Source organism: Sciurus vulgaris (genome assembly GCF_902686455.1).
Source record: "Sciurus vulgaris genome assembly, chromosome: 2".
In the NCBI taxonomy this organism is placed as follows: domain Eukaryota; kingdom Metazoa; phylum Chordata; class Mammalia; order Rodentia; family Sciuridae; genus Sciurus; species Sciurus vulgaris.
In genome coordinates this window covers 30,330,474-30,347,724 of record NC_136462.1, presented here as the reverse complement: position 1 = coordinate 30,347,724, position 17,251 = coordinate 30,330,474, and the positions used below count along the sequence as shown (strand labels likewise).

Sequence of the window (17,251 nt, the reverse complement as noted above, 5' to 3'; positions counted from 1 at the left end):
AAAGTTTCTTTGTGCCTCTTTATAATCCTTTGCTCCTGCTCCTGGCTATCACCCCTCCCAAGGCAATCACTGATCTACTTCATGTCTCTTTAGATCAGTTTGTGTTTTCTAGAGTTTTATATTAATAGAACCCTACAGAATGTTCTTTTTTTTTTTTTTTCCCATCTAGATACACACCTAGGGGTAAAATATCAAAGGTAGTAGATTACCTCTTGGGAGGTACAGGAATAATCAGAAAGAAGCTAACAGACTTTTAAGATACTAGTAATGTTTTATTTCCTAAATTCTTTAAATTTTTATACTGTATTTTTGTGAATATTTGCAATTAAAAAATAAAAAGTGGTAGAGTGTGTGCTTAGCGTGTGCATGGGCCTGGTTTTGATTCCCAGCACCAAAATAAAAACAAACAAAAAGATAATGTTCTCTCTCTCTCTCTCTCTCTCTCTCTCTCTCTGTGTGTGTGTGTGTGTGTGTGTGTGTGTGTGTGTGTGTATTTTTATTTTCCTGGGAACTGAACTGAGGGACTCATAGAGGAGTGACACTAGAGCTGGTTCTTTTCTTTTCTCCCCCCAGAGACACAGACAACAAAGGTTTAGGAAAGCAGACAAATTCAAGGGAGAATAGGGAGAATGTGGCCTATCTTGAGAGTGAGAAGCTTTTAGGGTAAAGCACGGAATACACATTCAAGGGAGAGACAGCCTAGAGCTGTTGCTTAATTTAGGGTGAGGATTAAATGGGAGGAGAGTTGGAAAGTGCAGAATTTGTTGCCAAGAATCTAGAGGTGAGCGTGCAAGATGAGTTTAAGAGAAGGAAAGTTGATCAGTTTAGTTGGTGTAAATGGTAAATGGCTCACGAGTTAAGAATGAATAGTTGACTGGGGTCAGATCGTAACTTTAAATCCTAGAACTTGAAATGGGTAACCCTTGGCCCACTGAGGGCCTGCAGATATGCTTTGTTTTCTCTGCAGTGGTTCTGTTCTGTTCTGTTCTGTTCTGTTTTTTGTTTTTTTGACTCCAATGTTGTTTAATTGGGGAAATTCACACAAATATTCAGATTTCTGGCAACAGCAAAAGTGCATATTTTTGTGAAAAAGAAAAATATGTCTTTGTATTTAACATAGACAGTTGTTAATGTGTACAGGGCTTACCTTGTTTCTCTGTAGCTACTTGTAGTCATTTTTATTTGCAACTCTGCATTAGGGCACCAAATATTCTTAAGTATTTTTATTAATCTACTTGTGGATTCTTCTGAGAACCTTTCTAGAGAATTTGAAACTTAAGAGGTTATTTTATAAAATTATTTTTATTACAGCACATTTCATATCATCTCAGACCTCCTCAGGAAAATATTTTCATTTAGAATTTTAACAATCTGTTGAAAATGACCAGAAATAATTTTCTTTTCCATTTTAGGTACTCCAGTAATTAAAGAGGATGAGGAAGAAGAAAATTAATGCCATATTTTCCACTTTGTGTTAACTTATTTAAATGTAATGAGAACAATAGATAAGTTTTGTATAATTGTCTATTTTAAAGATTTTGTGTGGGGCAAAAGGTTCTTAAGATAAAACAAATCTCTCCCTTCCATCTTTTTTTAAAACCTATTCAGTGTTGCTTCCCCTAACCAGTGACACCAACTTTATATAGTCTAGTTCTCTTTTTCAAAACTATAAATTTTCCATCTTTGTCTTTAGTCCCAGTTATACATTACATGGCCCCATCTACTGAAATTTGTAGACCAATCATTTTTAATAGCAAAGGAACAAATGTTCTTTATTCAATCTGTTTAGTATTCTTAAGCCAGGCATTTTAAAAAATGTACTTCTGAATCTGTAGAAGGTCCACCTCCTTACAACCTTGAAGCTTGAACGTATCCTGCCTTCAGTTTAGAAGGCAGCATTGTGATGGGAAAAGTTCCTTGTAGAACTGCAGCACAGCCCTGGAACCAAGACTCCGAAGTCCCAATTGGAAACACCATGGTGAAAAAGGGAAAATTCATATCTTGGAGGCCTTCTAGCTCATGTTATATTTACTTACTTGTTTTTCCAAAAATGTGTATATTGTCAACTGGAATTTATATACATGACCACTTGCATAATCAGTCATTCTGTGATCAAGGTCAGTGGTTAAAATGGCTCTCATGATCACTTCTTTGACCAGTAATGTGGCCATGTTACTCAGGTAGGCCTGGCCTTAGGCACACTTTTTGGTTTATAGTTCTTTATGTGTTTAAAGCAGTGGTCAGTAGTCCTAGCCTAAATATCGACCATTGATATATGTCAAAATTTGTCCCAGTTAATTGGTATAATGATCCCCATTGTTACAGTTATAAGGGTATAAACTTAAAGATTGAATTTGATATCTCAATAAAATGAAGCTTAGTATGTCAGATATATTTTTTGAGAAGTTCTAGGTTAAACAGCTTATAAAGTGTATTATGTAAGTGACTGTAGAGGGAAAAGATGTTTCAGTATGTGATCCCAGGCAAATGGTAGTATGTTTGAGGATTGCCTTCTATGTGAAGCATTGTACGTGACTTAACCTCAAAATTGCAAAGCAATAGTTAGATTCAGAAATTAGAAGTTATAATGTAAGAAAAAAATTATTTCTGGAAAATGCAAGACATTGTCAGTAACCAGATGAAGTCCATAGCAGGCCATGACCGAATCACTAGATTACAGAAAAGAAGTCAGGGGCCCCCTGCCAAATTGTGCCTAAAGTCTCTCAACCAGAGACTATTAATTCTTGTTTCCCCATCTACTTGTGTGATTTTACTTATATGAAATCACAATGAAAAAGGGGAGATACTTTTTTTTCAAGTAATTGAATAAGTAGTTCTAGGTTTCAGAAATTTACTGTTACCATTTAAGTAGGAATTAATTACTTGGTTTCTCTAAGAGTCACTCTGATCAAAAAGGGACCACTGCTTTGACAATCAACTCTAAATCCAAACAAGAACAACACGTCTAACAATTTTTTAGCTCCTTTTAGCTCTTCCTTTCAATTTTATAGGAAGAAACCTTTACTCTGATTGGCTTATACATGCAAAGTCTTTGGCATTTCTTTTATGAACCAGACACAATGAACCTTCATTCTGCTTGGTGATGTTTAAAGCCTATAAGCTGAGAAGGAAAACCATCTTTTTCATTTGTAGTTTGCACTTCACTCAGTAGGCAATCTCGAGGCCATGTTGCTATATTTGGGTGTATTTTCTAAAGGTTACTGTAGAAGTAAACCTAATAGGAAATGGATGACTTTGTATTGAATTTGTGAAATGGCTTACAGTTCTAGTGTTTGGTTTTTGTGAATTCTGTAATCCAGGAATTAATTTTCCCTTATCCTTGTCTTTCAATCACTGGTTGATATCATAGAAATGTAAGGTGCTTTTTCCATTTCACACAAAATTCATATTCAGTTTTACTCACCAAGTATTTCAATGACTTTTGTGCATCCCTGTTCCTGGAATTAAAGCCAGAATTCATGCAATTAGAAAATGGAAGTTTGGTTGTATAAAGAAGTTCAGGATATTCTCTCAAATCATTCCTTAAATCATCCCTTACTGAAGCAAATTTAGTTGATATTAAATGCCTTTGGTTTTATGCCTCTGAGATTAGATATTTGACCTATTTGGAACAGATGCTCTCTGTGCTTCTCCATTAATGAATCATTTAAATTTCTTTAAATGATGGTAGAGCTCTGGAATAGTCCAGTATTTTAATTTTTCACAGTAAATCTTATTTTATCCTACCAACGAATTCAACTTTTCTACTTTCCCTAATTCTAAGCTTATGACTTACCTTGTCAGATTGTGAAATATTTTTATGTCCTATTTATAGGAGTTTATTCCTTTAAACTAGAGATTCTCAGTCTGGCCATTGTTTCCATTTTGGCCTAGATAATTCATTGTTCTGGGTGGCCTCTACAAGATAGAGACCAGGAGCTCCCCTTCCCAGTTGTGACAAAAAAAAATGATGTCTCCAGACATTGCTGTCTGGCCCCTGGGCAAAAAGTGGGAAAACATTCTCCTTTGGTTAAGAACCAGTGCTATTTGCTTCTGGTTCCTTTTGTCCAGGGTCCATTTATTTTTCACTCAAAGCCACGTGCCACTAGAATTGTTATATGAGAGAATATGCTGTATTTAATAATCATGGGTGGAAGGAAAAGGCCAGTAATATTTTCCGTTTTTGTAATGCTCATTTTCATAAGTTTCACATAGTATTAGAAACTCAGGGCTGGAAGGTTCAACTTATCTTTCTTCAGCAGGGTTTCAACTTTTATTTCTTAGCATTCTTGCTTATTAAGAACAGTGATTATTAACCTACCTCTCTGTTACTATCAACCAAATCTAGCAACTTCACTTTGTCTCTAAAGTTTAATAGTTTGCATATACTTTAGAAAATGGATCATCATTCATTGCCTAATAAAGTGCAAAGTTTTGAGAGTATGCTCATCATTAAATACAGAAAAATACTATGTAAAAATTTATCATGAAAATTAGCTTGCATAAACATTGATTTTGAGTGTGACCAGAAGAAGGTCTGCTCATGATAACTGGTCAATTACTTGGTATGTTTACTGGATCCGTTCCATGTGAAAAGGTGGTAGAAGACATTTAAATATGGTTCTTGAGTCAGATTTTCCACTTGAATATACAAGTATTTCTGACACTTTTGGCCAGTGGTCTGAAAGCAGAATAAGGAGGCATGAGAAATGAATCTTGACTATTGGCTGATTCTCAGAGTTGGTAATATGTAAATAGAGTTGGAATCTTCTATCTGGGTATGTCTTAGGACTAAATGGAAAAGCATAGGGCCAGCCCAGAAAGGTTGTATTTAATCAATCACTTTTAAAAATTGGAGAGAAGTGTCAAAGCATTGATCTTGAGTAGTCAGTGCCTCTCTGACTGCAGTCAGATCATTAGTTCACTAAGACCTTATACATTATAAGTATTGATAAAAGGAGAAAACCACAAAACTGCTAGTTATCCTTTACCAGAAATTAATTCCTTTGAATTTGGCACACACTTTCTTTAATTGGGGTATTTAATGTATCTCTAAATAATGAAATAAGATTCAGTGTAGCAGAGTTGGTGCTACTGCAGACACAGCTAACTTGACCACATTCCTTAGTCTTTATTCCAGCATGTCTTACTGCTTTTTGTTTAATTATAAAATAGGCAGAATTTCAAAAATTAAGAATTATATTTCAAAACCACTGAACTTTTAGAAATATATCTGTATCTTTATTCCTACCTATTTGTTAATCAGTGAATATAAAGGAAGAACTAGACTTAGTTTTAATCCTCTTCTAACCTAAGATAAATTGGTAAAACTTTACTCGACACTGAAGTCCACAATTGGATTCTAGTTTAATATCCCATATTGGGCAAGTTAGAGGGAACCAACCAACCAAATTATGATCTAGCAAATTTAACTTGGGGGTGGGAGAGAATAAACTATTTTTCAATAGATTTGCACTTTAAAATCATGAACTGGATGTTAGTGGAAAGTACTTCCAAAGGGCAGATGGGTAAATACCTAACCTGTACATAGAGAAGAGAATCAAACCTCACCTTTGCTCATTCTAAGCCCACATGAGCAGTTGCTGTCTGTCTGTATAATCAGTCAGGATTTCCCAGTTTCCCTGCTTGAGTCACCTTTCATGTCTGCTATATCTGAGATCATCCCTCTGAGGATATGTCAAGTAGTTCTGCTCAGATAGAAACTTTGTGAGTTATCTTTCCCACATCTAGTTTTTAAAAATTAATTTAGATGTTGACTAAATTAAGTTGTGGCAAAATTTCATGAGTGGGAAGCTCCTTGCTTCTTTGATCAGTAAGGAGTAGCTAGCTGCCTCTGAGGTGCTCCTGCCTCGAGGGTTCACTCCTATCAAAAGATGGGTGAATAGGAGGCTAAAGAGACTATACATAGCCAGCTACTTCTCCCGGTTATCCGTTATGAGCGTGAGCATCATTCCAGACTTCGGCTTCTAGAAGCCACTTCATTCTGAAGAACATTTTGACATCTATTAATACTCCAGTAATAATATTTTATACATAGGAGTTTTGTAGCATGACTTTGACTAAACTTATTGTGTGTTAAATTATTTAGAAATATTGAGTTTCTGAATGTTATTTTGTGAGACTTGTTTTAAAATAGTAATAAATTGTGTTATTTTATAAATAGTGTCTTTGTTATGTGATCATTAGTTTTAGCTATTTGGAGCAACAGTGTGAACTTCCTATGATACTCACTTCGGAAGAAATTCAGCCTCTGGATGACATAGTCCAGGCAGCTTGTGGATTGGGTGTGTGGGTGGGTGGGACAGCAAGAATAAGAGGAGGAAAAGGGAGAGAGTGACTGTCTCATTTCTTCATGCCTAATTTTTTTCTAGTCATTTACTACCAATGGTAACCTCCTTTCCCAGGTTAATTAATCTTTCATCATCTCAAATTATTTGGCTCCTGGAACGAGTGCTTCTGGGGAGAGCAAATTACTGCTGCAATTGACAGTTCCTAGCCCTTGCCGTACTTCCAGAAGTGCACAAAGCAAAGCTCAAGATGAGATGCCAAGTTCAACCAGCAACATCAGTAACATTATACGTTTTCCCAGCACATATTCTGTGCTATCAGCCAAAATATAATTTTGATCACAGAATAGATGGTAGCACAGGCTCTATCTCTTATTCCATAGTTCTTTGGTTATGAGGATTTTTGAAAATTTGTTCTAATTAGTTATACACGACAGTAGAATGCATTTTGGCACATCATACATAAATGGAGTATAACTTCTCATTCTTCTGTTTGTACACAATGTAGGCTTACACAGGTCATGTAACCATATATGCATAGGTAATAATGTCCCATTCATTCTGTTATCATTCCTACCCCCATATCCCCTTCTCCCTTTACTCCCCTCTAATGCAAAGTAATGGGGATGGTTCTTGCTGCTCTCCTTTCTTAAAAATTTCTGAGCCTATAGTCCATATCATAAACCACAGCTCATTATTTTTGATTGTTTCTTAGAACAAAGGATGGGCATCTAGGATCCTGACATTATTTTATATATGTATTGCATTAAATATGTACATGTGCATATGTAGACACAAACAATTGTTACATATAATTAAAAAAACAAGTCAGAACTTTCCTCAAAGAATGTTATTGATTTTGCAGCTATAAAAAGGAGACATAGAGCAGAGGTGTAGCACAGTGGTAAAACAATCGCCTAGAATGTGTGAGGCCCTGGGTGTGAGGCCATGTTTGATCCCCAGCACTTAAGAAAAAAAAAAAAAGTGAGCAATAGTATATAACCCCAGTGTACACACAGGCATAGAGGAATGCTCATAACATATTGGGTGAAAAATGAAAAACCTCCACTTTTAAAAATGTAATACATAGGACTGGGGAGATTGCTCAGTTGGTACAGTGTTTGCCTTACAAGCACAAGGCCCTGGGTTCAATCCCCAGCGCCGCACAAAAAAAGTAATAAATACATGTGTACAGATTGGGAATGTGGTTGGTTGCCATGTGGTAACAGGATGTGTGTATAAAGGTGTGTGAAAAGGGGGTGGAAGACTGGCATAGTGGTATCCTTGTAGCGTGGAAGAACTGCACAATGAGTACTGAGCAGGAGCAGGGAGGTAATGAAGTGTGACACCAATGGGAATGGTGGGAGAAAGGAGTCTGGTAGGTAGGAGCAGGGGGACACACAAGTGCTGTGGGGTAAGTGAAGACATGCAAATCTGTTGAGGGGGATGGGGACATAAAAAGGTGATGTTTGAGAGAGGAGGAGTGACAGGGAGGATCTGGATGTGATGTGGCAAGTGAAGACCTAAGTTCCAGAAAAATCTGGAAAAATACCAATAATTCCATGCCATATGAATGTCATGTGAGTTAGCTATAATTTTAAAACTTTATTAAGGGAAACCCCACAGAACACAACATTTGCATTTTTACTTCTGAATTTATTAAGAATCTCATGGACGGACACCACACCTGCAGTCACGGGAACCCCTACAGCCAAATAAACATGTTTTTAAGCCTTTTACTTTTTATATCTTCTAGGTATAAAATGGCTGCTGTAAAAATTCACTTTCCACGGGTGTAAAGACTTATAGTTATTTCTTCAAACAATTTTAATTGTAAAGTGACTTTTAAAGGGAGAAAAAACATTACCAGATAACCTCCTAAATTTCATTTCAGAATTTTCTAGAATTCTGTGTTAATACATTACTTATAACTATTAACCTTCTAACATTTGCCTTGAAGAAAACATGTAAAACCATGCTATTTAAGGTCACATAGTAATCAAGGTTAGACTTTTATGATATAGGGGAAAGTTTTCATAAAAAAATACATATACCTTAGTTACACTGAAAATTTTTATGCATGTCAGAAAAAATGAGATATCCATAGAATTTTTAAATTATTTTTATTTGTATACATCTATTTGATAACTTCAACTTGGAACACTTAGAATCAGCATGAACAAGAATTATTTCATAACAAAGACCAGAAGTGGAGGAATGGGTTACTCATACCAACCTCCCCATGCGATTTATCTCATGTGGTGAAAAACTGATTTACACAGCTCCATAACTGCAGTGTTTTCCAAACACCCCATTTTGTAGTCTCAGAATACTTTTCAATTAAACTGATCTGATGCCAAAAGATGAGAAATAAGAAGTCTGCATTGTAAAGCTGAGCAATATCAACGAATAAATTCACATTTCTTTCCATTAATATAAATCAGGAGCAATTTGCAGTAAACACAAACTATTCACGATATTAGTAACAAATATAACAGTTCACATTTTTACTGAACACTTCCCATGAGCCAGGCCTTGCACTAAACATCTGAACATGCAATTTCACATTGATCTCGATAGGAAGTGTCACAGGTTCACGTTTTTTCACAACTGACGATGATGCCACGATGACAGCTTGCACCAAGCATTGTGTCCAAGCCTTTTCCTGGCATTTGAGCCAGCATGACCCACTTGTATCACTGCTGCAGCTCACAGTGCTCGCTTGCACAATTTTACGGATGTTACATGGGTATGCAGGCCTGACTCCCCCGCCCCGCCCCACCCACCCCCGGGGGAAAAACAAAAAAGTCTAAGCCTTCACTACTCAGAGACACGCCTGAAGACCGCACAGGTATAACGAAAGCAGCTGTGATCTAGGTCTGCACTACAGCCCCTCTCCCGAGACTCAGAAGTGCCCCTCCAGGCCTAACTGCAGTAGGGCGGCCTCAGCCTCCTCCTCCTCCTCCTTGGCCTCCTCCTCGCGGATCTGCACCAGCAACTGGAAGAGGTTAGGGGCCGGCCCTTCCGCAGCCCCGGTCAGCCACAGCTGCCTCCGGATGGCCCCGCTGTGGTTGGCCCCGGCAATGACCTGCTCCAGGCGGGCCTGGTTCACGTTATCTTTATCAATGGCCCCCTTCTCCACCACCTTCTGCAGCAGAGGCTCCAGACGAATGACATAAGCAGATAACTTTTCTCCGGGGTTCTGGTAAGTGTTCAGAAATCTGACCTGCGCATCCCTAGAGCTCTCCACGCTTCCAAACACCTGCTCAAGAGCCTTCAGGCATTCCGCGGTGGTTATGGCAGGGTTGTTGGTCTTGAGGATGCGAATGACATCAGCGGCGGGGCCTCTCAGACTCTCCATCAACCGCCGCCTCTTTTCTACATCAGACACCTGCCACTCCTCTATGACCTCATTAGTGTGCTCCAGCCACGGATCAAAGGTCTCCTCTCCAGGCCCCGGGATGTCCCTCCCCGAGAACAGCGTCAGCTTCTTGTACCATATGGACTCAACAAGAGGCTGAATAACATTATCCAAAATGTAGTTGAGCATCTCTGCCGGCATTTCTGGGCCTGGGGCGGGAACAGGGTTCTGAAACCCAAGGACACGGGCAACATCTTGCACGGTCCACCCTTCTCTAGCTAGAAAAAGGTGCAACCTTTCTAAAAACTCAGCATCGGAAGTGGGGGGCTTAAAGACCACCTTCCAAACTCCTCCTTTACCCGGCATCTCCCTGGGGATCGCGGCGTAATCAACCGCACCAGTGAGCTCTAACAAGGCTGCTTTCGCATTTTCTTCCCTCCAGAACATTCTCCCAAGTACTCGATAGGGTACCTGAGGCATCGCAGCCTGGAGGGTCTCTTCGATTTCAGCCTCATCACAGTTTACTGGGATCCCCCAGACCAGCAGGGCTCTCTGGGAGTTCACGTCCATCCCCCTGCACCAGTCTTCCAACAGTGTCATCGCCATTTCCCCAACCACCAAGGGCGCCAATTCTACAAATATGGATTAGACTGGCTCACCGTACTCTGCGATTCAGAACAATGCGACACACCCTCCAAGCAGGTCAGAGGGCGACAAGCTTCACGCAATCACAGTTAACAATGGCAACAAAGTCCTTCTCTCTCCCCTTTTCAGCCCCCAAAGTCAGACGGCGGGTCCGCGCAGCTGGGTCTCAGATGCTCAGTCAGTCACGCGGCGATCGCCATCTTGCGTCTCGGGCTGGGGTCCGCAGCCTGCAGCCGGGGCGTCGCGTCGTTGCAGTGCAGACGGCGAGAAGCGAGGGCGGGAGTGGAAGGCACGAGCCTCAGGGCCGGAGATCGCCTGGTGCGCTCGCAGGGCGTGGCCGCTCCTCCTGCAGCCGGGGCGGCTGGGCGCTCACTGCAGCTCCCGAAGTCAACCGGACGTTCGCGGTCGAAGCCTGGCCTTCAAGGCGGACCAGGAGCCGTTCCTTGGTAGACGGCGGGAGAGACAATCCGCGGTTGCAGCGGTGGTAGCCGGTCAGCCGGAGAGTGGCGACTTCGCGGGCACGGCCCCCCACCCCCTGGGCCGCGAGGACTGAGGACCGAAGCAGCAGAGGCGCGGGAAGGACAGAGGAAAGAGACTGGAGGCAGCGGAGGCAAGGGCGGCCAGAGGTGGCCCAGCGCCGGGGCCACAGCAGCTGCAACGGCTCTGGCGCAGCGCGGGAGGTGGCGCGTCCTCCCCGCAACCTGCCGCGGCGTTACTGCCGCAGTGGAAGGCGGGGCCCGCCAGCTAACGCCTTGCGCCCCGCCCCCATCGCCCCCGGCGGTGCCCGTGCCAGTGTAGTCATGGCAACCGTGTCCAGACGACGCGAGACCCTAGCGCTCCCGCAGGTCGAATGGTTACTATGGTGCCAGCTAGGGGCTCTGGCATTCCATTCTCTGATGGCGCATTTCCTTTTTCATATTTTCAAGGTTCTTTTTACAGTAAACAAATACTGCTAAGCACCATGTTTAAAAAGTAATAATATGATTTTGGAGTGGAATTAAATGCTAATGTTTTTAAAATGCTTGTATCACGGTGGACTTGTCTCCTCAGGTTGCTCATTCATCCTATGCAGTCTGCCTGCTGCATATAAAAATACTCTTCATCAACCCAGCTTCCAAGTACCCGCAAGCAACATTCTGCATCCTTATATTTCGTTTCATCCCAATGAAACGAAAACGTTGTAGTATGCCATCTTTTGTTGATGTGTGAAACATTAACTTAAGGCTTCTTGTCTAAATTTTTGTAAAAAGATCCATCTTTCTGTCTACTCATCCATCATGGTAGCCAGGTAAACCGTGTTATTTCTCCTGTCCTGGCCTTTTGGACAAAACAGAATACTTATGGCTCAAAAATGTTGAGTAATCTCCATTCAAACAAAACAAGCCTACTTACATCAACCCCAGATGGTGCAAGTGCCCCTAAAAAAAAAAAAAAAAAAAAACAAACAAACAACCAGCATTCAACTCTGAATTTTTAAAACCTTATTTAATAAAAGGTTTAAAGATACAGAAGAACATTCAAAAGTAAATAAGTTACATAGGTACATTACAATCACATCAGCAAGATTCTCTTTAGTGTATTAATTTTTTATAAAAAGCACACAAAAAATAAAATCTTCAGTCTGGTCTATCACAACTGTACAGCAAAAGAGGTAATATTTATATATATATATGTACACTATTTTAATATGTAACAGTCTTTTTAAAAAAGGGTGCCACAGGCAGCAAACACACAAAAGGCAGTGTCTGATCATTTTTGTTTCAAAATAAAAGGAATATACTTATTTATATGCTACTAAAATTTTTGTACAATAATTACAAACTATCAAGGCTATTCCTGTGCTCTGTCCCCTCCAACAAGGCCTTCAATTTAGAGACAAATAAGGAAAAGGTGAAATAGCTGCAAATTGTTAGAGGCAAATATTAACACAGCCAAATATGGGGTGGACACAAATGTTTTATAAAAATATGCATACTTCCTTATAAACCTAAGGAGTTAGGCTTGCCAGTCTGGTAATAAATAACATCCCAGAAAAGGGAGCCCCATTGAAAACATTTAAACAGCTGAGGCTTGAATATGTGTTGTATTCCTCCTTCATCTTAACATCTGGCACGTGAGAAGAAAGAGGAGAGGTCACTGAGGCATTTAAATATAGGCGATCCCTTTAAACATAAGCAGCACAAGACCTCTGTGCCAGGGGTGGAGGTTGGATGGCAGAGGGGCAGGTGTGTACCTTAGCTGTGAGGGGGGCTGCTGAAGGCATGGACGACAGTAATGATGGCACTGTCTCCTTGGATGGGTAAGAGACCTCAGAAATGGTCTGGAACACAGGCACTAGGTCAGTTTCATGCCCTTAGCTGAATGCTGATGGAAGCTGGGAGATGGATCTGGAGAGATGGTATGGGGAGGACACTTACAAAATTGGAGGTGTTTGTCACTTAAACTTCTTAAAGCAAAGCTCTGAATAGGAGGGGAAAACAGCAACAAAAGATAAGCCTAACATGTTCACAGGGAGAAAGCACCATTAAGGGTATACCTATGCCAGCTTCTATGTTTGCACCAACTTTATTGACAAGTCATTCACCACAACTGCATCTGCCCTCTAAACATTTCTATTTTCACATTGCATTCTAGATACAAATGTATACTGAAGCATGGACCCTCCTGAAATAGAGAGTCTGGTAGGATTAATACCAAGAGATACCATCTTGATTTCCCTGGCTACATTTGCCTATTCTCATTTCAGTGAGCTTAGAATAGAATCACTTTCTTATTAAAAGAGACTTCCAAGTACTAGATGTTTCCACTGAACAGAAGTCTCATGTGACTGAAGGTTTCTGTTGTTGAATGTTCATATAGGGGCCTGAAACCAAGTATGGTTTAAAAAGAACAAACCATGGAAAACTTAAGTAGCACTTTGGGGCTAAGCTATGAAGGCACTCATTATAGAAGTGATTTAGAAGAGAGCCTTACTTTGCTTCCCTCCTGCTTCTAAAGGGTACACCAGATTTTTGCAGTCTTGGGACTTTTAGTAAACTAATGAGGAAACTGGAGACCTAGGTAGTTGTCCAGGAGTCTGAGGGAAAATAATTTTGTTACTCCTGTAGCTGGGGTTCTATAGAACCATATTAACATATGAATGACATGAAAAATACCTGATAGTGCATAGTTAAAGCAAAACTCCCTCTCCATTTCCAGTTACTGGTGTGATGACTTTAGCCTATCTCCTAAAGAGGCGCAGAATGAGTCCTGTTTGGATCTTTCCTAGTATGTTATTCTGTGATATACACGTTCACTTGGAATTTCTTTTGCACAACTGAAGTTGGGTAATGAGATCAGAAAAATAACTTAGGCCCCCCTATGGGAACGGCAAGTGAAGGAGCCTCCAGAACCTTCTGGTCTTTTCACTTCAGTGATTCCATGCCAAATATGGCTTCTTCAAACCAGAATACAGGCCTGGTAAACAATACTAGAATTCTGACCTCCTGCCAGCTCCCCCAGGCAATTTGAAAGTACAGAAGGGTAAGCAACAAGAACTGCCTTTGATCTCCCTCACTCCTGCCTGTCTCTGTGTGGCTTTGGTGACACCCTCCTCTTTTCCACCCTCTCTCAATGCTACTATCATTTCTATTGGCAAAAGCTTCCAGGGCAACAAGATGAAGAACCCTAGGGCCTTGGGGTGGAGATAGGGATGTTAAGAAGGTGCCATGTTTTGGGATAAATGCACTTGGGCCTCTGGAACGCATGAGGCCCCTGGTCCCTGAGAGGATGTCAAAAATTAAATATTAAGAATAAATAAATAGCTCCCAAATGACACAAGTCAAGGAATGAAGGCTCCTGTTCAATCTAGTTAGGAGACCTCCCCCTCCCAGGGAAGGATCCAGAAATCTCCAGAGTGCAGGACTAGGGGCTGGGCTGTGGACATCAACACTGGGTGGGGTGCAGCGGGGTTAGGTGGCAACTGCTGAGGACAGGAGAGAGGCAAGCAGGGAGCTGGCACCAAGGAGGAGCAGGCTGGGCCTCTCCAGACCTACTTGAGGCTAAGCTCCCACAGCAGCCTCCAGGGCCCAAGGTATTTGGCAAAAAGGAGAAAAGCAGGAAGCGCCAGGCTTGTCGGAAGGCCCTGGGGCCTAGCCCTGCAGCTTCCAGGCTCTGTACAATTCCCTTCCCCAGGCTGAGGGCAGGGACAGGACATTGGCTCCTTTCTCAAATGTTTGAGAAAACTTTGCAGACCCCGCAGGGCTGCTGGCAAGCAGCAGAGGGATAGTACCTGTCCGCAGCTTTGCTCCGGGAGGAGGCAACCTGAAGACAGGGTCACTGGAGCAGCTCAGGCCTGGGCACTGCTGTGCAAGGTGTCAGGCCACCACACTCCCTCCAAGCAAGTCCCTTTATCTGGGATTTGAGGCAAGGCAGCCTTCCAGGTCCTCTGGGAAGGGGAAATAATGCTGCAACGGGGGTGAGCTTGTGCTTGGCTCCGCGGTGGCTTCCTGGAGACCGAGGAGGAGGGGGAGGCAAAGAGGAGGCAAGAGACTGTGCGGCAGCAGAGGCAGCAGAGACGTGAGGCAGCTGCGGGGGGCGGAGCCGCCCCCGGGGACCCGACTCTCACAGCTGCAGGGAAGCGGGACAACTTCCGACAGACTGAATGCAAAGAGAACTGGATCCTGCAGCCCTTAACACTGCTCCTGGGGCCTTTATAAAGAAAGAGCCATTTATTTCACGGTCTCATTTGTATTGTTGACACAAGTCCACGTGACCCTCTCCTCGATCCCTCTGGAGGTTTGAGGGCGCAGGAGGCCCGGGCCCAGGAAGAGGGGCCGGTGGCCGCTCAGCCCTTCTCGCCCGTGCCGCTCTCCTCCCGCAGCGCCTGCTGGTGCGGGGCGGCAGCAGCGGCGGCCGCGGCCTCCTTCTCCCTCAGCCTCAGCGCCGCAGCCTTCTTCTCCTGCTCCGCGTGGCTCTTCATGTGCGCGCTGCGGCTCTTCACCTTGTAAAACACCCTGCAAGGTGGAGGGGCTCAGGTAAGGGGACAGTCCTTCCCGCGGCTCCCCAGGGAGAGGGCTGTGGCGCCCCCGCCTCCGGGACTTGCGCCGTACCGTCCCCACCCCTGGTGCCACTCTCAGCTGGACCACTCCTCAGTAGCTCCCCTGAAAGCTGCTCAGTGACGTCACTGCCCTGGAAACTCGCTGAGCCAATCAGAGGACAAGCCGAAAGCTCCCAGAAGCTTCCCAACCCACTTCTGCCCCGCCCCCTCGGCTCATCACCCGACCAGGTCCGCATGTGGCTGCGCTGGCCATCTTACCTGCCACATTTTTTACAAGGGAAAGTGTTCTCCTGATTCTGGGTCTTATTAAATGTCTCTGTTTTTTTCTTCTTTTCCGAAAAAGACAATGCCCTTCGTGACTTCCCTGGCCCCTCCCTTGGCTTCTCTGAAGCCTGGCCACTGGCAGACTCAGGGGCGTTGGACTCGTGGCTCCGGAGGATGAGAATGTCATTGGCCTGGAAAGAAGTCAAAGAGTTGAGTGATGTGGGGGAAGCACAGATCTGTAATTTCGGTATCTCAGGGAACAGAAGGCCCTTAAAGTTCATATACTCCTGCCAAATGGTTCCTAGTACCCCCTTGAGCCTTTCCAGTGACAGGACACTTACTGCCTCCCCAGGAGCCCACCGGTCTTGGGTGGCCTCTAGCTCTATTGTTTACAAAATTCCTGGTATAGTAATTCCATATGGTAGTTCTTAGTTGCTAAGAACTTCTTGATGCTTCTGACTGGGGATCTTGGTATCTCAATTAATGAAGCCTGTGTTCATGGTTTCTGTCATTTATTCATGCCTTTATGCCATAAAAGATATGCAGGCCGGGATGATGTGCCAGGTGCTGGGGACACAGAAGTTGACAGGAGCCCCTGCCCTCAGAGAGCTTCTAGGCTAATAGAAGGGACAGATATGTAGCTTGCTGGCTGAGGACAACAGGGCATGGCAAACAATGAACAGAAGGGAAGAAGAGAAGCGAAGACAGGTGTCAGAGAGCACAGGACATGTGGTGCAGACCTGGAGGAGGTGCTGCTGCTCTGGGTCCTGGGTGGGGAACCTCAAATGGCCATCTGAAGTGATAATATGTGCCCTGGGTAGACCCTCAGAGGACAGTATTCACAAAATCAGCAGAACTCAACAGGACATAGACAGAGCACAGTTCCTGGTGCAGGAAGAGCCAAGCTTAGAAAGGAGTAAACAGCTGTGTTTAGTTGGTGGTGTCCTGTAAAGATACGTGCACAAAAAAATCCCCATCTCTTCTGCTTTGGGAGAGCTTTCTCTAACAAGGGCAGCTCTGGCCTTATGTCTTGCTCTTGATCTGTAGCATGGTGGACAAAGCATTACACTAGAAGTTCAAGGACCTGGAGTGTGACCTCAGGCAAGTCACTTGGATCTCTAAATCTGAGTCTCCCATCTGCAGGGTGAGGCTCAAGGCTTTATGGAGTTATTGTGAAACATTAGTGAGACAACGGAAATGAAAACACTGCAGAGAACACCTGTGAAGGGCAGTAATTGTTACTGCCCTTGTCTCAGCTCCATTTCAGACATGTTTGTCAGGCGGGTGGCCCTCTAGGGGGAACCCTGTCTGAGCTACAGATGATGAATGCTTTCTCAGTGTCCCACCAACCTAAGGGTTTTCACAAAGCCATTTCCCCAAATCTCAGATACAGAAACAGTATAATGTAAAAATAGCAGAACAGAGGCAGGATACCTACTAGCTGTATTATCTTGGGCCTCACCTTCCTCATTTATAAAACAGGATTAATAATAGTCCCCACCCTGCAGGGTTATAAGGATTAAATGAAGAGACAGCACAAAGTACTCTGTGCACTTGCTGTTGCTATGATGATGAGGATTACCATCGTGTTCCTGCTCTGCCCTCCTTCCCACACCCCCAGGCCCAGCTCCAGCC

The 17,251-nt window shown here is 43.0% G+C and overlaps 4 protein-coding genes across 8 annotated transcripts in view; 1 reads left to right on the top strand and 3 right to left on the bottom strand.

Moving 5' to 3' along the window:
- DNAL1 (dynein axonemal light chain 1) overlaps positions 1 to 6,184 on the top strand; it is a 41,302-nt gene extending 35,118 nt beyond the window's left edge. For both annotated transcript variants that reach the window (XM_079129860.1, XM_079129859.1), the window contains exon 8: positions 1,413 to 6,184. In XM_079129860.1, coding sequence (XP_078985986.1) covers positions 1,413 to 1,453 — 41 coding nt within the window. In that variant the 3' untranslated portion in view covers positions 1,454 to 6,184. The remainder of the gene's footprint in view (positions 1 to 1,412) is intronic.
- Positions 1 to 17,251, bottom strand: part of HEATR4 (HEAT repeat containing 4) — a gene marked incomplete at its 3' end in the record, with an annotated part of 285,455 nt that overhangs the window by 219,949 nt on the left and 48,255 nt on the right. The gene's annotated exons all lie outside the window — the stretch shown is intronic.
- Positions 8,415 to 11,063, bottom strand: PNMA1 (PNMA family member 1). Its single transcript, XM_079129850.1, has one exon. The coding sequence runs from the start codon at positions 10,273 to 10,275 to the stop codon at positions 9,214 to 9,216; it is 1,062 nt and encodes a 353-aa protein (XP_078985976.1). The 5' UTR covers positions 10,276 to 11,063; the 3' UTR covers positions 8,415 to 9,213.
- The window catches only part of MIDEAS (mitotic deacetylase associated SANT domain protein), a 63,306-nt gene continuing 57,827 nt past the window's right edge, over positions 11,773 to 17,251 (bottom strand). For all 4 annotated transcript variants that reach the window (XM_079129748.1, XM_079129750.1, XM_079129747.1 and 1 more), the window contains 2 exons: positions 15,611 to 15,807; positions 11,773 to 15,308 (listed from right to left, as the gene is read on the bottom strand). In XM_079129748.1, the coding sequence (XP_078985874.1) occupies positions 15,140 to 15,308; positions 15,611 to 15,807 (366 nt within the window). In that variant the 3' untranslated portion in view covers positions 11,773 to 15,139. The remainder of the gene's footprint in view (positions 15,309 to 15,610; positions 15,808 to 17,251) is intronic.